Below are 25,259 nucleotides of genomic sequence, written 5' to 3'. Positions count from 1 at the left end.
AACTAGAATAAATGGTGTGTTTAATACCATTCTATATATAAATGTGTTTAAATCAAAGTTATTGTGTAATTCTAATGCAAATTAAATCAAATGACAAGATTAATGTATTAACATGTTATTTTAGTTGACAAAATTTATTAAATTGAACAATTATAAAATAAAATAAAAATCCATGAATTTGTAATCTAAAAAATGTTTGAAATGGGGATGAAAAATAGGTATGTGAAAAAGGTATGTGTAATGTTGTTGACCAATTAATGCAAACTAGGATAAATGCAGTAAAGTGTGTTTAATACTGTTCTATGTATTAAATTGTTGAAAAACATTAAAAAGAAAACAAGTATACATTTTTTGGGACTCCTTGAATTTGTAATCTTGAAAATGTTTGTGATGGGGATGGGGGTCCATGAGAATGGTTTGAGATGTGATGGGGGTCCAGTACTCAGAAAAGGTTGAGAACCACTGCTCTAAGGTACCAGAAAGTGCTGTTTTGGTTGTCTGCCTCCCTAACGAACCACATGAGACCAGCCCCATTTGCCGACCGGTCAGCACCCAAGCCCCGGTACCAAGACACCTGATCGAAAATGGGGTGGTCCAAAGACTGTACCTAGCCATCATTGTGGAAAATGACATGAGAATTGAAGCCCTGGTAGACACCAGAGCAGATCATCAGCCAACTCTTATGTCATCTGACCTTTTTTAAAAACTCAGAGCTGAAGCTAAGAGACAAAATCGAACTCTTATATCACAAAGATGTGAGCTAAATGTGTAATCGTACACCCAAAATGAGGTCCAACTGAGTCCAATGAGCTTGGTACACCCCGTGTACATTTCACAAATGGACCCATTTCCCCTGCTCATTGGTAAAGACTTGCTAGATTGCTTTGAGCCCTTATTGGACTTCAGACAGCTGAAAATTTGGGCTCAAGCGCGAGAACCTCTGTCCCTCCAGTCACTCAGATCACTGAGCCAGACTGTCAGGTAACAGAGGTCACGGGAAATTTCGCAGCTAGCCACAGGAACACCATCTCAGCACCAGAGCAAAGTTCAAGTTCGCTATTCTGCACTCTTCAACTCACCACAGACTCCTACTCCTTCTGGGTCTACTCATTGGTTCCCGGGGCATTGAACTGCAGTCCAGCCACATCCAAGCTATTCAAAACATCAAGCCTCCCACCAATGTCTCAGGGCTGTGCAGTTTTCTAGGTGTGCGCAACTACTCATGGCATTTCATAAAGAACTACTCTGACATTGCAAGACCTGTAACTGCTCTGCTGAAAAGGACTGCCCATTTGTCTGGACAGAAGCTCAAACAAATGCCATGAACGAACTAAAATGACAGAAGGAGTTCTACTTGGAAGCTGGATTCTCCAATGACTACCTGAGTGCTGGTCTTTACCAACGGTATGACTAAGACAAAAGAGTCATAGCACATGCCAGCAATACACTTCTGTCACCAGAGTGTAAAAACTCAGATTGAAAAGGCTTTGCTTTGTACTGTATGGACCATCCAAAGATTCTCCAACTACATCAGAGCACAAAAGATTATTATAGAGACCTGTCACCAGCTTGTCAAGTCAAGTCAAGTCACCTTTATTTATATAGTGCTTTTTACAATGTAGATTGTGTCAAAGCAGCTTTACAGTGATAACTGGTACATAATTTTGGCTGCACAGCAGTTCTTAAAGAAAATGGTGTCAATACAGGCAGATCAAAACACTGTTGAATATCAAAATTCAAGTCAAATGTCAAGTGTCCCCAACCAAGCAAGCCAAAGGCGACAGCAGCAAGGAACCCAAAGCTATTCTCATAACCCTTCAAATTGCCTCAGCCCATAACATCAGAGAACTTGCACAGAATTTGCACAGACTCAAACTATGCCAGACTCAGTTTCACATGCCACCTTCTGGGCTGGAAACAAAATGGTTTCAAGACCACAAACAACAAGCCGGTCCTGTTCCAAGCATGTAATGACATCACTCAAACACACAACATGATTGGTAACTGAAAAAAGGTGAAAGGACACTCAAAGCAACAAGGCCTTGACAAAGACTTGAATGACCAAACTGATGCCCTTGCCAAGACTGCCGCACTACATGGTAATCTATTGTCACCCCCAGGCACGTCCTGAAATTGGATAGGATGACAAAGGATGATAGGATGATAGGATTATTGATGCCACACTAAGGGGTGGGTGAGTGGGCTGTTGGTGGCATAACCTGATTTTGCTGCGTTCACCATGTTTCTGGGTCAACATATTTTGTTGATCCTGGAATAACATTCTAGTCTGAAAATTTAGTCTTAACTCTATTCCTACCCCTAAACCTAACCCTACCCATAAGTTATCCCAAAAATCAGAGGGAAATGATAGATGAATAACACTGATGTAGAAACACCAATTCACGATTTTAAGCCTAAACTTGACATAATCTGTAAACTTGTCCCTCAAATCTGATTGGTTTATTTGAGTGTTGTTCGAGGATCAACAAAATATGTTGACCCAGGAACATGTTGAACTCAGCAAATAAAAGTGAGTCAGCCCACTCACCCACCCCTTAGTGTGGCATCAATAATCATAAATTATGCACCAGATTCACGTGGTGATTGGCCAGTCAAAATGTGAACATGAACAATCGTGTCTTCATGAGGAGCTTGCTTTTACTTTGTTTCCCATTTCTTTTTCTTTTGACCAATCTTCATTTGTCCGCCCTAACTATCTTCCTTGGACCTGTGAGACGGACTTCTTCTTTCTTATTTTCCCAGCCATCTTATTTTTGAGTTAAACCTTGTTTGAACATCCCGCCGAAGATCCAGCTTGGTATGCACTGAAACCTCTGCAGAACGACGTGCATCTTTTGAACTACAGCATCCAAAATTGCCTATGCAAGTATAAGAAATATTACATTTGCTGAACTGATTCCGTGCTGGCTTTCAAAGGTTTTAACTGTTTGTAATTTGTCATTTCTTTGATCCCTTCTGTTTTTTTTTTCTTTACTTTCGCTTTATTCTATGTATGTTCCTTTGTTATGTTTTAGTCATATATTCATAGTTCGTATCTATTAATCCCATTATAGTTAAACTTTTATTGTCTCTGTTGCTGTTCATTTAAAAACCAAGACCCTTCCACATTTGATTTCGCTTGTGTTTTTGTTAGTACTCAGATCTGAAATTCCCTTTCGAAAGGGAACTCAACACTTTGAAAACGCTTATAGGGAATGCCATCACATGAAATGAAAGCAATTGTCAAATTTCACCAATCCTATTGGCCCGACAACAGGAGCACCTAGAGAACCAGTCAGTATCTCATCGTCTTCAGGGACTGCTTTGTCTGATTGTGATTACTTCGAATCTAGTAAAAGAATTTAATATGTCTGACAAACATTTCAGGAAGTGTTGTGCATCTGAGTCCCATAGTGTTGACATCTGATCACACACATAACTTTAACGTTGTATTTTAAGAGAACAAAAGAGCATGTACAGGCAATTCTTGTGGGATCTGTCTGTTTGTTATTGTAAGTGTGTTTGACTTGTAAAATGCTCCACTCTCTTCTGGTCATTTCCTCAAGAGGAGAAGGACCGGCATCTGCACCAAATGGTTCGGGTCTTACTCTTGCTGAAGCAGAGTAGAGACTAGATCATGAGGTTTTAGCAGGAGCTTGTTGAAGAGTTGAAGGGGTGAAATTCCCTGTGACCTTCAACTGCTGATGGGAGAGAGCTGTATGATGATGATGTGTTGTCTATGACATCATTAGATTCAGCAGCAGTTGCTCTTCTTGTTCTAAGCCAAAGAAAAAAAGAGAGCAGGAGATGGCTGATGAGGATGAAGATGGTGAGCAATGTTCCCTCTAAGCTGTGCGCGCGTGGCCTCGCACTTCTGATGCCGCAGCTGTGCAGAAAGAATAATTGCTGCACAGAGGATATCAGGCATGAAATCGTGTGGGGAAATAAATTAGATTTTAGTTTAAATGAGAAATAATTGCAGTGCTCTGGTCAACTGCTATAGAGTTAGAATCGGTGAATGCGGTTTACGGGTTTCATAGAAAGAGAATGATGTGAGCGCGTGTGAGCTGGTGCGGGATTGAGCCAAATCAATCGCGGTATGAATACTGTCGTCATGTTTGCGGACTAAATAGCTCAATACAAGAGGCAACGCAAAATGAAAATAAGTGTGAAATAAAACGTCATGTTTTAATGAAAAGTGGCGGAAATAATAGATGATGGGCACAGAATGCTAACAAAACTCTGAGACATTTACAATCACACACCCACCACAGGTGTAGCTTGCAAACTTAAAATACATCAGTTATATACCTCCGTTTAAATAGATTTTTGTGTGTGGTGGTGGTGGTGTGGGTTAGAGGGATGTTTAGATAACTATAAAAGAGTTAACATGTTCACTTTTCTATTAATATTTAGCTATCAGATCTGTTTAAATGCTTCAGTTTGTTTTCATATTATAATATATTAAAACAAATTGAAGCATTTAAACTGATAAAATACTGGATATCAGTTTAAATCCTTCAGGATTATATTATATTTTATTATATTATATTATAATGTAAGCCTAATAAAAAAAATGATCTCAAGGGGATTGTTTATGGCTCATTGCCACTAAAAATCTTGAAACCTCCTGGTACAGAAAATCTGGGAAATTCATAAGCAATAAACATGTAATTTTGATGGTTTAACACTGTCGGTTGCTAATAATTTACTGTACAAAAACATATTACTAAACCATCAGTGTAACTGCTCATATTATTATAAAGAATAACTGTCCTGCAGGAGATTTTTAAATTATTTTTTTAATAGAATTTCTCGGTAAAGACTGGTACAGTTAACACAGCAATGTGAAAAAATCTCAAGTAACCTAAAATGTGCTTAATTTAGTGACTGAACTGCTTTTTTAAAAAAAAAAATATGGTTTAAATATATCACTAAGTTACATCAAGGGTCAAATAAAATAGAATTGTCACATTAAAGTTAAAAGTTACAGTTGCCTGATAAAACGTTTTTTTTTTTTCATGTTTACATACACTGTACAGGTCTGATATAAAGGATGTTTTTGCTCAGGTGGCCAAAATGTGCGCACAACAGAGAAAAGTTTTGCTCAGCAAAAAAAATTAGAGGGAACATTGATGGTGAGCCTCCTGAATCCTCAAAGCCACCCTGCCCCCGCGAATGTACAGCTGTGTGAGATTATGGAACGCGCCTCTGGCATACTGCAGCTGCCATTAGAAGAGGTTAAAACCTCTCGCGGATTGTTTGTCAAACAGTTCCTTTTTTGCCATAATCCTCCAGCCACCATAAGCTTTCCATCCCTTCTTACTGAGATCAAGAAACCTCTGTGAGGTGTTGATGGAGTGAGTATGGATACGCGTAGAAGCCTCCTACTGATGAGATGAGTGCAACTATCTCGTGATTTATGTAGGCTCCAATGCACTATACATGGCAGCAGGTCAGGCAGGTGTTACTTTACACACAATGTCTGTGTGTAAGCATATTGGTTAGACCTGCTGAAATTGGCTTGGTAGGTCTCTTTATATTTATAATCAGTTTCCTGTATAAGATGCAGACTAAGGGCCCTGAAGTTCCATTAGGTTGGCTGGAACAATAAATTATTAGGGTAGTACTTTATTTGTCCTCTTTTTTGGATGTGTTGGCTTCAGATAATGACGTCATAGATGTTCATAGATGTTAACTAAGCCGCACTGTTAGCTACCTTTTAGTTATTTAGCTTTCTCTTCTGGTAAATTCTAGAGTTTTGAGATTAGCTTTCACTAACTTAAGATAGATAGATCTATGATAGATCTACGTTTAACGTTGGCAACTGTTCAGTATGGTTACCGGATGTAATGACGGTTAACAGCTCCGTGGCGTGTGTGATGGTGGGTAATTTCTGTCCGTTAAGGGCGAGAACAGTTATGGCGTGTTCCAAGGAGCGAATGGGTATGTGCAGTCGCGTGCCAGATCACAATCCATTATATTACCCTCGGCCCCCGAGTCGACCAAAGCCTGGCAGCTGTGATGTCCCGATACCCATTGTAGTCTCACCGGGAGGAGCGTCGCAGACGAGGATTTTTCCAGGGAGAGACCACCCGACAATAACCTCGGCCCTATTGTCAGACTCTGTTTTTTTATGGGGACATTCCTCCAGAAAGTGTCCAGCTCCACCACAGTATAAACACAGTCCCATCTCCCTCCGATGTATCCTCTCCTCCCGGGAGAGCCGAGCTCTACCCACCTGCATGGGTTCATGATCGAACGGGGGACCGACCGTGTTACCTTCGCTGAAATCCACTTCATTCAGTTCTTCAAAGCGTGCCACTGGCCTCTTACGCTCAGCTCGTTCTTGTAAACGGCCATCCACTCATAGTGCGAGCTCAATAAGTCCATTGAGAGTGGTGGGCAAATCCAACGGGTAGATCTCCTGTTGAACACGGTCGGCTAACCCATGCAGGAACATATCCTACTGCGCCTCTTCGTTCCACTTACATTCTGCCACCAGGGTGTGGAACTCAATGACGTAGTCTGAAACTGGTCGAATTCCCTGCCGCAGGTCCACGAGCTTGCGAGCGGCCTCCCGTCCCGCCACCGAACGGTCGAACTCCCGCCTCATCTCCTGTGACAGGGTCTGGAACGAGGAGTAGCACGGATGGTTGTTCTCCCACACCGCTGTTTCCCATAATGCTGCGCGTCCAGTCAAAAGCATCAAGCGACTTTAGTCCTCTCAGAAGAAAATGTATTAGGTTGCAGAGAGAAATAAATAGAGCACTTCATTAAAAAAGCATCTGGTTCTCCAGCATACCTCTATGGTGCAGGAATACATGGTTCTTGTAGACTGCTGATGCTGGCGAATGGTTGGGGAACAGACGGTGGAGCTGGCGCAGTGGGAGAAGAGAGATGTAAAACCTGGGTCGAGAGCTCGGCCACCTGCACCACCAATGCTTGAACGGCACGAGCAGTGGCCATCACCTGCTCGTCCTGCTGATCCATCCGTTGAGCGCTCCTTGCTCAAATACTCCTGAGAATTCGACGATCTTGCTGGATCCATTTTTGGTCAGTTCGTTCTGTCAGGAAATAAACACAGACAGAGGATCCAAGTGCAAGTATAACAATGTTTACTGACAGAATTCGCTGTACAATAACTTCACTCCAAATGGACAGGCGTTGCAGAGACTGAGGCATGCAGAATCTGCGGCATGCAGAGTGGTGATGAGATGGGTGACGCAGGGCTACAATGGGTATCAGAGACCAAGGATAATCCAGTCCAGAAAACAGGGCACACGACGACATAACAGTAATCCAGGAACCAAGAAGAGACAGACAGAGAGCACATAAAGACACACACAATATATAACAAACACTAACAAGACACGGCTGGCAACAGATCACAATCAGACCATATTGGGTGACGCCCACATAATCATTCACTCACACACATACACCCACAACAAACACACGAGGGGGAGTAAGTGAATCCATGAACCGTGACAGCTTCCTCTGTGGTACCCTGAGGTTGAGGCCTTCAGTTCATACAAGAACTCCGGCCTGGGACTTGGCTGTGGTGCTGGAAGGGTTAGCTGAGGCTCCCTTCAAACCACTAGAGGAAGTTTCAGAGAAATTCCTCACCCAAAAGACTATATTCTTGTTGGCTATTTCATCTTTTAAAAGGATAGGAGATCTCCAAGCACTTTGTTTGCTCCCTCGTGTCTGGAATTCGCACCTGGAATGGTCAAGACGTTCCTACACACTAGACCAGGCTATGTGCCTAAGGTCCCCACCAATAACCCAGGCCCTATTGTACTTCAGGCCTTCTATCCTCCTCCATTTGAAATTCCAGATCAAGAAAAAACTCAATATGCTCTGCCCAGTGAGGGCTTTGGATGCATATGTCCACAGAGCTGCCCTGTGGCGTAAAACAGATCAATTATTTGTATGTTACGGGTCTCCTAAGAAAGGAGGCCCAGCGTCCAAGCAGAGGAAGAGCAAGTGGGTGGTTGAGGCTATCTCACTTGCATATGAAGCGGCCGGTCAGCCATCTCCACTAGCTGTCTGCGCCCATTCTATCAGGGGTATGGCGGCCTCAAAGGCCTTGATGGCAGGAGTTTCCATCAATGATATATGTGATGCAGCTGGATGGTCATCCCAGCACACATTCATTAGGTTTTATAACCTGGACGTAGGCTCAACTCCGGGGTCGTTATTTCTGTCTACAAGATAACAGACAGGTGCTTGGTTCAACAGCGTAGTTGGGACAGCATTCCCACAACGTCATATGACGTAGCGTCGACAGTTCCCATGAAGGGGAACGTCTCGGGTTACTTGTGTAACCCTGGTTCCGTGAATAGGGAACGAGACGCTACGTCACATTGCCGTATCCCCGGAATATATGTGAACATCTTGCTTCAGCCATAATCCAGAAGCTAGCATTCTTTGTTCTGGGTGTGCTTTATAGTTGCCTGGTCTGTGACGTCACCCGCCTCTGACGTCTCGTCTCATCATTGGTGCTTCACGACGCAAATACGCAGAGGGTTCCCACAACGTCATATGACGTAGCATCTCATTCTTTATTCAGGGAATCAGGGTTATACAAGTAACCCGAGACGTTTTAACTACATCAGCCTCCTTGAGTCTGGGAGCTAAATAGCTACCTAGTATCTAGGTTGGTTCTTTTTTTTTTTGCTCCTAGAACCGTAATGGTAAAATAAGACTGCCACGAGCTGATGCCACGTGTCTGCTGAGGTCATAGGCCAGTCAAAGGCCTTCCTTAGCACATGTTGGCATACGTTGTACTCCTCTTGCTTTAAAGAGTAAAAAGGTTCTTTTACCAAGTACACTGCTCGTTGGATTGTGTTCGGTAGATTGTCATGTGGGCACTTTATAGTTTAACTACTGTCACTAAGTCATATGTAACCTACGTCCAGCAAGACAGGTGTTCTAGGTGGCCCTCACAGGCCACCATTGAATGTCCTTCTAATGTGGCGAAATGTTTTTCGTATATGATTATGTGCCCAAAGTATGGTCTACCTGTTAAGATGAGCTTTGTACCTCCCTGCTAGGGTTATTTGTGTAATAGTGCTTAGCTCCCTAAGCTGATCATGGGTGGTAGGCCTCCATAAGGCCTCCTCCTGAGGTTCAGCCCTAGGCTGGTTTGTGCTCCCCTGTATCAAGGTTTCTAGCACACAGCCTCCTCAGTGCAAATAATCAAGCACTGAGTAGATCCTAGGATGAGTGGATTATACTCCCCTCAATACGAGGATTTATGGCATTCAGCTGAGTTCTGCTCTCCAGGATGCTAGTCCTTACATGGCCATTAGACTAAAGCCGTATGTTTACATGTATTAGGCCCTCTGGGCCACCTTTTGAACATGCTGGTGTATGTAATAGTGTACTCCTCTCGCGGTGAGAGTTTCAGGTATTTTACAGAGTACATTTCTGGTTGGCCAGGGCCCCAGGTGATAATTTAACCTCCTTATGGTATGGTTAGTTGTCCTTCTTGGTGCTGGAAACACTGCCACAAGCTGATGCCTCATGTCTGCTGAGGTCATAGGCTTGTCTTTGGGGACTTCCTTAGTGTGTGGTGGCGTATGTTGTACTCCTCTTGCTTTAAAGAGTAAAAAGGGTTCCTTTTACCGAGTACACTGCTTGTTGGATTGTGTTAGGTGGACTGTTACGTGAGCATTTCACAATCTCATTTTGCTGTATACTGAAGTCATGTTTCTTGCTTCCAGCAAGATGGGTGTTCAAGGTGGCTTTCGCAGGCTACCATTGAATGCCCTACTGTCATGACAAAGTATTCTAGCTTATGTGAGTCTTTCTCCACATAGTACTACTAGCATGAGTAGGCCCTTCGAGTTGAGAGTTGAGAGTTTAACTCAACAAGAGTTTGGCATCAAATTGCATCTGGGGAGGAAGGCAGAAGAGATGTAGGATTAGTCAAGGTGGTTCAGACTACTCACGTCCTTCACTAGGCCTCTACCCTCACAAGCTTGTCTTGGTTAGAACTGGTCCAATGCCTGGGCTGTGGCATGTTCAGCACTCTGCGTCTGTTCACCTCCCCTGCTTCGCTCCTACTGTGGCTTTGTTATTCTCTTTTATGTGGCTGCTGATTAGGCCCAACCGCCTGCAGCTGAGGCTCCCTGTCAGAAGGGAAACTGTGCACACCTGTGATGGAGGAGCTATCCCTGGTCCTGAACATCACTGGGTGGCTCTGATGGTGCTTTGCATGGTGCTGAAGGTGACATGCTTCCTTCTGGCCATCACATATATACAGTGGGTACGGAAAGTATTCAGACCCCCTTAAATTTTTTACTCTTTGTTATATTGCAGCCATTTGCTAAAATAATTTAAGTTCATTTTTGTTCCTCATTAATGTACACACAGCACCCCATATTGACAGAAAAACAAACACACAATTGCTCAACAAGACAGAGACTCTTCCAACCCTTCACCCATGCCAGCTTCATAATATCTAGTTTCCTCACTGAGCACTATCACCCCATCTAAACCATTTGCTCTTTACACACACTTCAACGACACTTAGGAGACAGGACACTAGAACCATACATTGTCTATAAAACTGGATTCTTTGCTATTAATTCATTGACAACCTTGTCTAAATGAATGAACATGCATATCCCCAGTGCATTTTGTGCATTATATCTGTTTGTATATTGTTCTTTGGTATATTGTTAAATGTTATAAATGCATGTGATGATACTTCTTTTTGAATGTATTTCATCTTGGTGATGTTTACTATCAAATTACTCCTTGTTTGATGACTCACATTTTGGTGGACATCAAAATATCATAGAATGCATTGTTTGTTTGTTATATTTATCAGAGTATAAATGGACACAGACCTACATACCCAGGCAATCAAACTCACTTTCAAACAAAGGAAATCCCCCGCCAGAGAATTGCATCTTTCTCATTGGTCAAGCCATGACTCGAAGGTGTCTACTGTCTGGAGAATTCAAAAGCCCCGACAAAAACCACACTAGTAGGTTTACTTCTGGTTTTTCTCTTTGTTACTGTTGATACATCATGAGGGCCACCCAGCCCAAAAGGGCTGGTAGGCCTCCTTTTTACTTCAAGCCATGCACAACTGCAGTGACCACAAAAGAGTTGAATTAAAAGTGCAAAGTTTGTCTTCATTTTCTTCATTCAACACTGAAGATATTGATTATATCTTCTGTGTCAGCGGACTGGACCATCAAGGATTTCTCCTGAGCACTGGTGTCAAAAGTATTCACATTCATTACTCAAGTAGAGGTTTAGATACTAGGGTTTAAAAATACTTCTGTAGTTGAAGTATAAACTCAAGCTTTTTACTCAAGTAAAAGTGTAAAAGTAATGGTTTCAAAACTACCTAAAGTATAAAAGTAAAAGTAATGTAGGGGGAAAAAAGTGCCATTAAGGACAAAAGCTTAGGCCGCACCACAGGGGCCTATTGTACACTCCACCTCCTCAAAAACATTTTTCTAAAGGCCATAATGACTGTAATGATATGTTAAAATGTTAATGTTGAAAAATTTTGGATGCACTAGGCTACCCATTTCAACCACATATATGCCCATTGAAAATGAACACATTTTAGTACAATGCAAATACATTAAAGCACCATATATGTGTACTACTGAGCATTAACATGTGTTTCATGGAGTGGAAGATAAGTATTGTAATGGTGCAAAAAGTCAAAATTCAGAGGCATTAATAACCTTTATTGGAATGTAAATGTACATCCAAGCTTAACTGCAGGAATCTGTGAGGGCAACGGACAAGAAAAATGTGGGTAGTTTTGGTGTACCCAGGGCAGGCTTAGTAACAATCAGGGGTTGACATTTACACCCGCCAACCTACCAAATGCGTGTAGTTTTCAGCTGTTTCAGTTCACACCGCACCGACAAACGCCAACAAACTCGTCTGTTGGAGTTTGTTGGATATGTGTTATAACCCTGTTGCCGTTGGTCGGAGTCTGTTTTTACCACACTGAACATGTTTAATTGGCGTTTGTTTGGTCGTCTGAGCATCCAAGAAAAGGCAAGAAACTCTGACGTAATCTGACCTGGTCGTTGTCATGACGATGAGGCGAGTCCCCTGCAAAGACGTCTGTTTGATCACACCCGCGCCTCGCGCACACACAACAAAGCACTGGAAATGTGACATCGAAGCTTGTTCATTATAAAAAATAAAATACAGTTAAAAAAAAAAACATAAAAAAGGTACAATAGTGGAGGTTATGGAACACGCTTCTGGCAGGCTGCAGCTGCCATGTGAGCACGTTAGGAAAGAGGTCGCATGTGTATGGCTAGGCGAATAATTCCTTTCTGGTCATAACAATGCAGCCCCTGGGAGCCTTCCATTCCTTCCATGAGGTGGTAAAAGAGCTGCGCCGCACCACGGATCTGGCTCTCCGGGCCACCAAGCAAACCGCTGCTTCGATTGGGAGATCGATGGCAGCGATGCTGGCGAAGGAGAGGCACCTGTGGCTGAACCTGGCTGACATCGGGGAGAAAGAAAATGGTTTCTTTATACAGTTTATTGAACAACCAGAGAACGATGGCAGAGTGCAGGTGAGTGGAAACAAGTTAAGTTTGTGACTGAAGATGATACTGGATCTGATACTTGTCTTTATCTTTCCCAGGGATCATTGAAGCAAGCAAGCGTGGAGCAGACGGGACACAATGACACTTACAGAAGATGAGGAGACACTAGGAGTCCTTAAGGTAAGCATAAACGGTTGGTATGCTTTAACGAGAGCGGACAGTGACTGAATGTTCTGAAGTGTCTTTTATGCTGCTGTGGTGATGAGTGTTGATGAATGTCAGGTGTGGCTTGTTAATACTCAGGAGAGGGAGTGTGTTGTGATTGGGTGAGTGTAGAGCCTGGTGTATCTGTAACACAACAAGTATTCTCATCACTTTATAATATTAAAGTTGAACCAATGTAGCACAAGACATTTTAGGGCCATTTCAGGGTCAAGTTATGATGTAACACAAATAGCGACAGATCTTTTTTTTTTTTTTTTTTTTTTTATGTATTATGACATGCATCCAAATATAACATATTATCAGAAAAAAAGTAGGTTGGGGACTTGATTTTATACATAGGTTGATGATTGGATGGAGGCTGAACTGTCGATTGTAAGAAAAGTGGGCAGCTTGGTCTCATTGTTAATATGTATTATGTAGGTACATAATACATAAAATTTACAACTAAAACCTACATTTTTGTACCATTGGATAAATGCTGAAACGGGGTGTGCCTCATACATCCTGAAAAGTGAAACAGCAGGCTCTTTGATCGCCCCCTGGTGGCTGGATGCAGTACAAGTCATAAACCCCGCCCTCTAAATGCAAACGAATGACACTTGTCAAAATAAAAAAAAATAATAATAATTACACTTTACAATAATTTTTTCCGAAAGATGGTTTTGGTCATTTAAGTTAGCTGTTATCACGCTGATATATATTCAATAGTTCGTTTTTTATAAGTTTGATTTTAGCTAGCAATTTGATGCTATAGAAACGGGGCGTGTCAGTATGATTGACAGTTGTGACTGACAGCTTCTCTGAGGACTGTCGGAGCTTTGAGGGAAGATTGAAGATAAATAAATAACTATTATTTTTCAATTTCTGTGTTATTTCACACTGACAAAATGAGTTGTTTATTAGCCAAGATAACACGCCTAACATTAGCCATGACGGGAAAAAGCAGGTGATCATTATCTGAGTTACTAATTATTTTTATGGGTATAAAATAATAATTATCAATACAAAACTAATCCTACACTAGTTAATTAAAGAGCACTGTCTACAGCAATCGATCTGCTGTAAAATTAGTTCAACTTGAACGCGGTTTCAAAAATATTATTGCTCTAGAAACAGAATATTATTTTACAGTTAGAATTTTAAATTGTGTATAATTTATATGTTTAAAATACATCAATTACGATATATTGTTTTGACCTAGTTATCAGTAATTTAGTTTAAAAATGAACAATGTGCATTAATAAACATTCAAATAAATGTAAATTCCCAGGCTCCAAAACAGACGTTTTTAGTAACATGTCAACGCCCATCATCGTCCGTTTTACGTTCAGTTCATTACAATGGAAGGAAGCGGCATCGCATTGTCCATCTTTTTTTACAGTCTATGGCTGAAACATACAATAGTGATGTATTGACAACATTTAAACATAAACATTATTACATATTCACAGCTAAAAAAATAAAAAAATAAAAAATTATATCATAAAGATATGGCAGTGGCTATTTGCAATAAGTGCAAATAGATGTTGTGTAAATAACAGTTAGATGTTATTTACACTAAGTGAAAATAGCATATTTTCTTAATGATAGATGCTATTTACACTGTGCAAATAGTGATAAATTCTGTTTACACTAAGTGAAAATAGCATATTTCATAAAAAAAATAGCGAAAGATTCTATTTACACCATGTAAAAGTATTAGTTCTTTGCAAAAGAGTAAATTCTATTTATACTTTATTGCCAGATACAATTTGCACCTCAGAATTTTTGTACATTAACAGGATGCAATAACATCATAGAGTGTAAATGATTATATACATAAATTATATAAATATATATATATACATATATATATATAAAATATATATATATATACATAAATTATTAAATGGATGCTGCCTTATTGGGAGAATAAAAACCCTCACCTTCCACTAACCCTACACAATAAACACTTTTAATATTATTAAACACTTGTTTGCAGTTTAATTTTCATTGAAAATAAATGCAAGCTCGGCAAAAGGTGTATTATTTTGAACCCATGTTGATCAAGCTGAGACCAAACCTACGCCCATGATTTGATCCCATGTTGATCACGTTAAAAGCCAGGTCTGCGACCCTTTCTCGCTACTGCTGCACCACTGAAGACTTTGTGTCACGTGAAAAGAAGACTGGATGCAATAGCAAGTTATTCACTTTAATAGTGCTTCACGCCAGGTAGTCAGATATATACACACAGTACAGTCACAACACAGACAGCAGGAGAGATGGTAACACAGGGACTGGATGGGCGCTGGTGTCCGTGGTGAGTGGTGCTCCGTGGTGAGAATCCGTGAGATGAGATGAGCAAGGTAAATCCAGAACGAGTATCCAGGGGAACAGACAGGAAACAGCAACGAGAACTCCAACTCCAGGAAACAAGAAACACGGTAACACAAGACAACACCAGGACTCCAAAACAACGATCTGACAAACATGAGACGAAAGACAAGGCGTTAAATAGGCAAGATCTAATAACCACCAGCTGCCGCTGATCAGTAATCAGCGGCGACGCCCACACAGAACAATCAGGTGACACAACCCACACACAGACAACAGAATGACACAGTGGATCTGCGAACCGTGACAGTACCCCTCCTCCTAGGAACGCCTCTCGGTGTTCCCACCACTCCTTACCTGTTGATTGTAATCATCAATAAGGGAGTGATCCAGAATGTCCCTCGCAGGTACCCAACTTCTCTCCTCCGGACCGTAACCTTCCCAGTCCACCAAGTACTGGAATCCGCGTCCCCTCCGCCTCGAGTCCAGAATACGATTAACCGAATAAGTTGGTTCCCCGTCTACGAGCCGCAGCGGTGGAGGAACCGGAGCAGGCGGATTAAGTGGTGAATGAAAAACTGGTTTGATTTTGGAAACATGGAAGGCGGGATGAATCCTCCTGTACGCCGGAGGCAATTTGAGGCGGACTGCCACTGGACTAATGATCTTAGTGACAGTAAACGGGCCAATGAATTTGGGAGCAAGCTTATTAGCCACGGAGCGGAGCGGAATGTTCTTAGTAGAAAGCCACACTTTTTGACCAACGATGTATACGGGTGGCTTTGACCGGTGGCGATCGGTCTTAGCCTTGGTGCGCACCCTCACTTGCAACAGAGTCTCGCGGGCTCTGTTCCAAGTGCGATGGCACCTCTGGACAAAGGCGTGGGCAGAGGGGACCGCAACTTCGGGCTCCAGACTGGGAAACACAGGTGGCTGGTAACCTAGGCTACATTCAAACGGAGAAAGGCCCGTAGAAGACACTGGTAACGAGTTGTGAGCGTACTCAATCATAGAGAGTTGTTGGCTCCAGGAGGAAGGATTCTTGGACGCCAAACATCGCAACATTCGCTCTAAATCCTGGTTGGCTCTCTCGGTCTGACCATTGGTCTGGGGATGGAACCCGGAGGAAAGACTAACCGTTGCCCCCAGTAACTTACAAAACTCTTGCCAGAATTTGGACACAAATTGGGGACCCCTGTCAGAAACCACATCCACCGGGAGGCCATGTAGCCGGAAGACATGATCAATGACAGTAACCGCTGTCTCCTTAGCAGAGGGTAATTTGGCTAAGGGTATAAAATGGGTCACCTTCGAGAACCGGTCCACAACGGTCAAAACAACCGTATACCCTTGGGAGGGTGGGAGGGCGGTCACAAAATCTAGCGCGATATGGGACCAGGGTCTCGAAGGGACAGACAGCGGTTGGAGTAACCCATCTGGAGGGCGGTTGGAAGTCTTACCAGTAGTACAGACCGAGCAAGCCAAAACAAAATCGCGAATGTCGCGAGCCATACCTGGCCACCAGAATCGTTGCTTGACCAAAAATCTGGTTCGATTAACCTCTGGATGGCAAGCCACGTTAGAACAATGACCCCACTTGATGACGCAGGACCTTAACTCATCCGGCACAAACAAACGGTTCGGTGGGCATGCGGACGGAGGCATTACCCCTTCTAAGGCCGCCAGGACCTTCGATTCGATCTCCCATGTAAGAGTGGAGACCACTAATGTCTCGGGAAGAATACACTCGGGAGTAGACGGGCGTTCGGAGGGATCAAAAATGCGAGAAAGAGAATCGGGCTTGATGTTCTTGGAGCCCGGGCGGTACGATAGAGTAAAATCAAAACGACCGAAAAAAAGTGCCCACCGAGCCTGCCTGGAATTGAGTCTTTTAGCCGATCGTATATACTCTAAATTCTTATGATCAGTCCAAACGATAAAGGGTACCCCTGAACCCTCTAACCAGTGACGCCACTCTTCCAACGCTAATTTGACAGCCAACAACTCTCTGTTACCAATATCATAATTGCGTTCAGCGGGAGACAAACGATGAGAATAATACGCGCAAGGGTGCATCTTGTTATCTGAGGGAGAACGCTGGGAGAGAACTGCACCTACCCCCACCTCTGACGCGTCGACCTCCACCACGAACTGACGCGAAGGATCAGGGGCTATCAGAATGGGGGCCGAAACGAAGCGGCCCTTCAGTTTGGCAAATGCAGCCTCGGCTGCATCTGACCACCTGAAGGTCGTTCTGGAGGAGGTCAAAGCGGTCAGAGGTGCGGCTAGTTGGCTGAAATTGCGAATAAAACGCCGGTAAAAATTGGCGAACCCCAGAAACCGCTGTAGGGCCTTACGGGAATCTGGACTTGGCCAATCCACCACAGCCTTAACCTTGTCAGGATCCATGCGAATTCCCTCAGACGAGACGATGTACCCTAGGAAAGAAACAGATTGTGCATGAAATTCGCATTTCTCCGCCTTGACAAAAAGCCCATTCTCTAACAGCCGCTGAAGCACTCGTCTGACGTGTTGAACATGCTCCTGGAGAGACGATGAAAAAATCAATATGTCGTCCAGGTAGACATATATGAACTGGTCAACCATGTCTCTCAACACGTCATTGACGAGTGCCTGGAAGACCGCGGGCGAGTTGGACAGCCCGAAGGGCATGACCAAGTATTCAAAGTGCCCTCTAGGGGTGTTAAAAGCGGTCTTCCACTCATCCCCCTCCCTGATGCGGACCAAATGATATGCGTTTCTTAAGTCCAATTTAGTGAAAATGGACGCTCCTTGCAACCTCTCGAAGGCTGAAGACATCAACGGCAAAGGATAAGTATTCTTTACCGTGATGTTGTTCAGCTCCCGGTAATCAATACAAGGTCGCAAAGACCCGTCCTTCTTCCCCACAAAAAAGAACCCCGCCCCCGCTGGAGATGAGGAAGGGCGGATTAACTTGGCTGCCAGGGAATCAGAAATATATTTCTCCATGGCCTCCCTCTCGGGAACAGATAGAGAGTACAACTTGCCTTTAGGCGGAGACTTACCCGGAACTAAGTCTATTGCACAATCGTAGGGACGATGCGGAGGGAGAGAAGCAGCTCGGGACTTACTGAACACCTCCTTCAGGTCAAGGTACTCCTTGGGCACGTTAGACAGATCCACCGCCTCATCCTGCAAAACAGAAACAGACACCGTGGGACAAGCAGACAATAGACAAGACTTGTGACACTGGGTGCTCCATTCAGTAATAGTTCCGAGTTGCCAGTCGATGTGAGGGTTGTGTTTGGTGAGCCAGGGGTGTCCAAGAACGACAGGTGCGTGAGGGGTGTCCATGAGGAGGAACTGTGTTTCTTCTGAATGGTTACCGGAAGTGACGAGGGTGATGTAATCCGTAGTGTGGGAGAGACTGGAAAGAGACTGTCCATTGAGTGCGTTGACTGAAATGGAGTGCTCAAGGGATGATGTAGGAATTCCATGTTGTCGTGCAAACGTGATGTCCATGAAACTGCCCTCCGCCCCAGAATCCAAAAGTGCGCTACAGGTGATGTCGTGTGTAGCCCATCTCAGTCTAACCGGGAGGAGGGTCGATGGCGAGGACTTCTCGGCGGAGATCCCGCCCGATAGTAGCCTCGAGTTTACTATCGGGCTTGGTCTTTTACCGGGCAGTTCTTGATGATGTGTCCCGATGTCCCGCAGTATAAGCAAAGACCAAGGGACCTCCGCCGCTCCCGCTCCTCCCGAGAAAGCCGAGCTCTCCCTACCTGCATGGGCTCAGGATCGGGTGCTGGGCTAACCGCATCCACCGGGCTGACAGGAAGACCGCTGTGCCTCTCTCCGGATTCCACTAGTGACTCCACTCGTCGGAGGCGAGAATCAACTCGAAGCGCCAGCTCAACAAGCCCGTTGAATGTCTCTGGAAGGTCCAACGTGTATATCTCCCGGTGGATACGATCAGCCAGCCCATGCAGGAACACGTCCCACTGCGCCTCCTCGTTCCACCGACACTCTGCCGCGAGGGTGCGGAACTCGATGGCATAGTCAGCGACCGTGCGGTTGCCCTGCTTGAGAGCGGTGAGTTTGCGGGCGGCCTCTTTTCCCGCAACCGCACGGTCGAACACCCTCCTCATCTCGGCGGCAAGTGCCGTGAACGAGGAGCAGCACGGGTCCTGGTTTTCCCAAACCGCCGTTCCCCATAGCGCCGCCTTCCCGGTGAGCAGGGTCAGTACAAACGCCACCTTGGACTCCTCCCTCTCAAAGGTGCGTGGCTGCAGGGTGAAATGGAGAGAACATTTATTCAAAAACGCTCGACAAAAATCTGGCTCACCGGCATAGTTCTGAGGAACGGGAAGGCGGGGCTCCGACAGGTCTCTTTGTACGGGTGTTGGTGGGGGAACGGACGGTGGGGCTGGCGCAGTGGGAGCGCGAAGTTGTTGTAGCTGCTGGGAGAGCTCGGACACCTGTGTTACCAACGCCTGGACGGCGTGTCCGGTGGATGAAAGACTCTCCTGCTGCTGGTCCATACGATTAACAGCATGACTGATGAACTCCGTGAAAGCTGCTGAACTCGCTGCATCCATAGTAGATGGTCAGATCGTTCTGTCACGTGAAAAGAAGACTGGATGCAATAGCAAGTTATTCACTTTAATAGTGCTTCACGCCAGGTAGTCAGATATATACACACAGTACAGTCACAACACAGACAGCAGGAGAGATGGTAACACAGGGACTGGATGGGCGCTGGTGTCCGTGGTGAGTGGTGCTCCGTGGTGAGAATCCGTGAGATGAGATGAGCAAGGTAAATCCAGAACGAGTATCCAGGGGAACAGACAGGAAACAGCAACGAGAACTCCAACTCCAGGAAACAAGAAACACGGTAACACAAGACAACACCAGGACTCCAAAACAACGATCTGACAAACATGAGACGAAAGACAAGGCGTTAAATAGGCAAGATCTAATAACCACCAGCTGCCGCTGATCAGTAATCAGCGGCGACGCCCACACAGAACAATCAGGTGACACACCCCACAACCCACACACAGACAACAGAATGACACAGTGGATCTGCGAACCGTGACACTTTGCATTCCACGCGTCTTTTTTAAAACTTAAGTGGCCCAACAAATCTTTTATTTGAAGGCCATGTTTCTAGCATCTGTAAAACCGCATTCTTCCATCTTAAAAATATATCTAAACTACGACATATGCTCTCAATGAAAAAATGTTCATGCATTCATGACCTCAAGGCTAGATTACTGTAACCCTCTACTGGGTGGTTGTTCTGCTCGCTTGATCGCTAATTACTTACAAAGCACTAAATGGTTTAGCTCCCCAGTACCTGAGCAAGCTCTTAAAGCATTATAGTCCTTCACGTCTATTGCGATTTCAGAATTCAGGCCAGCTGATAATACCTAGAATATCAAAATCAACCGCAGGTGGTAGATCCTTCTCCTATTTGGCATGTAAACTCTGGAACAGCATTCCTAGCATTGTTCAGGAAGCAGACACACTCTGTCAGTTTAAATCTAGACTAAAAATGCATCTTTTTAACCTGGTATACACATAACACATTACCAATTTATACTTTCAGATCCATTAAAGGATTGTTAGGCTGCATAAATTAGGTCAGCTGGAGCCGGGAACACTTCATATAACACTAGATGTACTCGTTACATCAGAAGAAGAATGGCATCTATGCTAATTGTAACGAGGTAGACTCAGAGAGATCCATGTGCAGCTTTATTGTATAATCGTGGTCTTACAGGGTGGAGTCAGACAACAGCAAGGGCAGTATCAGAGACAAGACGTAATCAGTATCGGGAACAGGCAGACAATCAGGGCAGGCGGCAGGCAAGACAGGGTAAACCAGAGAGCAGGCAGTAATATCACAAGACAGGCGGCAAACAGAGTCAGAGGAGTCAAGGCAGTCCAAGGTCATACACAGAGAAACTATACACAGGGATAAACACTCAGAAATGTTAGCCGTGGCAAAACAAGACTTCGTGGAGCATTGTGGGTCAGTGGGTCTTTTATAGTCCAAGGTGATGTGGAACAGGTGGAGAGGTAATCAGTCCAGATATGGAGTGTGGGAAATGTAGTTCGGGAATGGCTTAATACTCGGTGAAGGCGCCATCAGGTGGCGATCGGAGGGAGCCACAGAGGTCGTATTTGTGACACTAATATTAGTCTCTCTGTTTATCCCAAGGTTTACCGTAGTCAACCTGATCCGGGCCGTATCCAGGTGAGATCGAGGACCTGTGCCTTGACACGACCACAACGTAGCCCTGAAGTATCAGCAGAGATTGAGTCAACTAGATCATCCACTGTGAAGGCCTCATTGACACGACAGCCAGTGGCACAGTTCCTCAACAAACCGCCCATACCGACGTGATGAATACGATCCTCAACTGGACAGAACTGGAATAAATACTTTGAATGTTGCGATCCCATTTGACTTATGATAGTTACCTGAATCGTAACAAAGCATTGTTTGACAGGAGAACTGGCCCCCCGACTAAGCCTGGTTTCTCCCAAGGTTTTTTCTCCATTTTAACACCTGTTTGCCACCTGTTTGCCATCTGATGTCACCTGTTGGAGTTTGGGTTCCTTGCCACTGTCGCCTTCTGGCTTGCTTAGTTGGGGACACTTGACATTTGACTTGACATTTGATAATTCAACAGTGCTTTGATCTGCCTGCATTGACACAATTTTCTTTAAGAGCTGCTGTGCAGCCAAAATTATAGAACAGTTATCACGGTAAAGCTGCTTTGACACAATCTGCATTGTAAAAAGCGCTATATAAATAAAGGTGACTTGACCTGACTTAAGTAAGTTCATCTGTCATAATCACCACAAACTAAGCTTCTAATGACAGATTCGAAAGCTGCAGATCCAACCACAATTTTGCAATGCTGTTTGCAAATATATACTAGAATTATGGTTTTGAGAAACACCAAATCACTGAACTTCGATGGTAACAACAAAACCTGCAATCATAGCTGGCTAAAAATGCCTTTGGGAAACAAACCCCTGGTAAACAGTGCACCAATCATACAAAAGAGAGATACAAGTGTATTTTCACTCTTGGGGTATAATGACAAGACTTAAGTTGTGGTGACACATAAATAAAATGGTGATGCCTGCTTAAATCAACTCAGAGACAACCAGGTTGTGCTCTTCATAACTAATGATAATTCATTAACACTGACTAATAGAGTTAGATGCCTCTGTAAATTAAGTGACATTTATATGAAGTGACGTGACAACTGTGTATCTATTGGTCACTTTCCTTGGTAAGTAAAGAATATTTCAGATGTAGTCATATTATATCAAACTCGTATTACATAACTGAACAGTGATCAAGAATATTTCTTGAGTTCTGTTAAACAAGTGTAAAAGAAAAAAAAAAGGTCAAATTCATTTGGTAAAATTAAGCAGTAACCTTTCTACAGAAAGAAATAGATAATAAAGATTGACATAACAAAGAAAACCCTAGTATGTTTTTTCAACATTAGTATAAAATATGACTACTCTCTGGAAGCATAAATAATCTACCTGTAGCAACGCTTTGAGATATTATGTTGTTAATACAAGTGTTTGTCACTTAATCTGTGTTTTTAGGTCACAAATGGACAACCTGACATTTAGATATAGTGTACTCTTAGTGGAAGGACTGCAAGTTACACCTCAGTCAAGCCAGCTTACATTCATTTTTCTGTTGATGGCTTATGTCTTTGCAATGGTGTTTAACATTGGGATTTTGATTCAGATCTTAGCAGAAAAAAGTTTGCACCAGCCTATGTACATTCTTTTCTGTCATTTGCCAGTGAGTGATATTATAGGAATAACTGTCCTCGTACCGCGTTTACTGAAGGACTTAATGACAGACCCATCTGAGCGCTACATCACATATGTGGAGTGTGTTTTCCAAGCTTTTTTTGCACATTTAAATGGAACAACATCCCATACTATTCTAATGATCATGGCCTTTGATAGATATGTGGCCATATGCAATCCACTGCGATACCCAACTATAATGAGCAATAAAATGATTGTAAAACTGTCGGCAGGAGCCTGGGGTGCTGCAGTAGTTCCAGTGTCAATTTTGATCGGCCTCAGTGTGCGTCTCTCTCACTGCAGATCATTCATTGCAAACCACTTTTGTGACAATCCTTCACTATTTAAACTGTCCTGTGAAAATACAGTGATTAATAATGTATATGGATTAACTTTTACTGTGGTTTTACTCACCTCCTCACTGGGGTGTGTGTTACTGACATATCTCAGAATAATGATGGTATGTATAAAAAGCAATAACAAAGCAACCAACAGCAAAGCCATTAAAACCTGCAGCACTCACTTAGCTGTTTATATAATCTTGCAGATCTGTGGATTTGTTCCCATTGTTCTCCATCGTTTCCCTGTATATGCTGAGACTAGGAAGTTCGGGGGTATAATGTTTCATGTTATACCACCTGGATTGAATCCCATAATATATGGTTTACAATCCAAGGAAATAAGACAAAGGATGTTAAAAATGTGCAAAAATAAAAGTTAATTCTAGCTGATTTTTATTTATTTGCACATTTATTTATGCAATCAAACAGCTAATGATGTGACCATTTTCTTTAAGTGCAAATTTTAAATTTCAAATACTTCAATACATATTTGGTAACACTTTATAATAAGGTTCATTAGTTAACTACATTAGTTAAAATGAACTAATAATGAACTGCATTTCTACAGCATTTTTTAAATCTTTGTTAATGTTAATTTCAACATTTACTAATACATAATTAAAAGAGTAAAAAGAGTTGTATTTGTTATCATTATTTAATGCACTGTAAACTAACATGAACAAACTATGAACAGCTGGATTTTTATTAACTAATGTTAACAAAGATTAACAAATATAGTAACAAACGTATTGCTCATGGTTAGTTTATGTTTAGGTAATACATTTACTAATGTTAACAAATGAACCTTATTGCTACCACATGTTTTAATTTCTTTGAATTTCCTCTGTATAGGCATATCTGACAAAGCCGGCAACATGTATAGATGTATAACATAAATATGTGATAACAATCAACATTATTAATGAAGGCATATTTTGTAGCTGGTGTACACTAAATAAATATTAACAATTATTGTTAATTTGTTCTTTTCATCATTCAAGTGTTAATAAAGTGTTAAGATATAATTTATGCATTAAGCAATATATGTAAATAAAAATATAGAGTGAAGAAAATGGAATAAAGCAACATTTGCGCATCAGCATTTGCACATGCACAGAAAGCAAGAATTTATAATGCTTCGTTGAGCATAATTTGAGCCAACCATAGATTGTTAGCATTGTAAGGGTGGAACTCCTATACAGCGGTTCAGAATGTAAGGTTTACCGAGCGACTAAATAAACTTTATCAGTAAGATTTTAGAAAACTGTACATTTCTTGTCTATTACCACCCACTGCAACTTATACCAACGACGGAAATAAGCGCAGTTACAATAGCAAAATATGTGGGAGAGCGTTGCTATAGTGTGACAATATTATATTGCAATAGGGAGCACATTAATGTTACTAAATCAAAACTAGTTAGCACATCATTTGTAATTGAAAGGGTTTAATGACAATATCTGATTATGGTTACACTTAAAATAATCACAAAATAGATGTATGAGATCATAAAATCATATACCATTAATCGTACACAGCATGTATTAAAAAAGTTACCAGAGAAAGAGAAAGAGAGAGAGAGAGAGAGAGAGAGAGAGAGAGAGAGATTTATTTTTAGAAAAAAAACTTTATTACAAATAACCAGAAAACAAAATACATTATTTTACAAAATTACGTTTTTTCTCCTCTTTTTTGTATTAACTCAAAAAAAAAGAGTTCATCAGCAACAACTGTACACAAAACACTGCACTTATACCATTTTAAATCAAAAGTAGAAAGATCAGACATAGCTTTATAAAATCTAAAATCAACCAAAATTCTTGCTTTAAGTAAAGACTTAAAGACAACAATAATGTCATCATTACTTTTTTGTTCTATTTTGCTCTTCCTACTCATGTAGATTGCCAACTTAGCTTGCCCAAGGATAAAGTTCAATAATTGAAACTTAACACGCTCTTTTTGTGCATATTTAAAACCAAAAATAAAAGTT

General features: G+C 42.4%; 1 protein-coding gene across 1 annotated transcript; it reads left to right on the top strand.

The window, feature by feature from the left end:
* Positions 1–22,719: 22,719 nt before the first annotated feature.
* On the top strand, positions 22,720–23,649 carry LOC137012630 (olfactory receptor 10H1-like). The gene has a single exon (XM_067375984.1). It carries the CDS (start codon positions 22,720–22,722, stop codon positions 23,647–23,649), a length of 930 nt encoding a protein of 309 aa, XP_067232085.1.
* The last annotated feature ends 1,610 nt before the right edge of the window (positions 23,650–25,259 follow it).

Source organism: Chanodichthys erythropterus, chromosome 22, assembly GCF_024489055.1.
Source record: "Chanodichthys erythropterus isolate Z2021 chromosome 22, ASM2448905v1, whole genome shotgun sequence".
NCBI classification, from domain to species: domain Eukaryota; kingdom Metazoa; phylum Chordata; class Actinopteri; order Cypriniformes; family Xenocyprididae; genus Chanodichthys; species Chanodichthys erythropterus.
Note: the sequence above shows the minus strand (reverse complement) of the source record. Positions and strands in the feature narration are given on the sequence as shown.

What these genes read in the sequence shown, in the direction of transcription:
- LOC137012630 (XM_067375984.1), top strand. Translation starts at nt 22,720, where the DNA reads ATGGACAACCTGACATTTAGATATAGTGTACTCTTAGTGGAAGGACTG.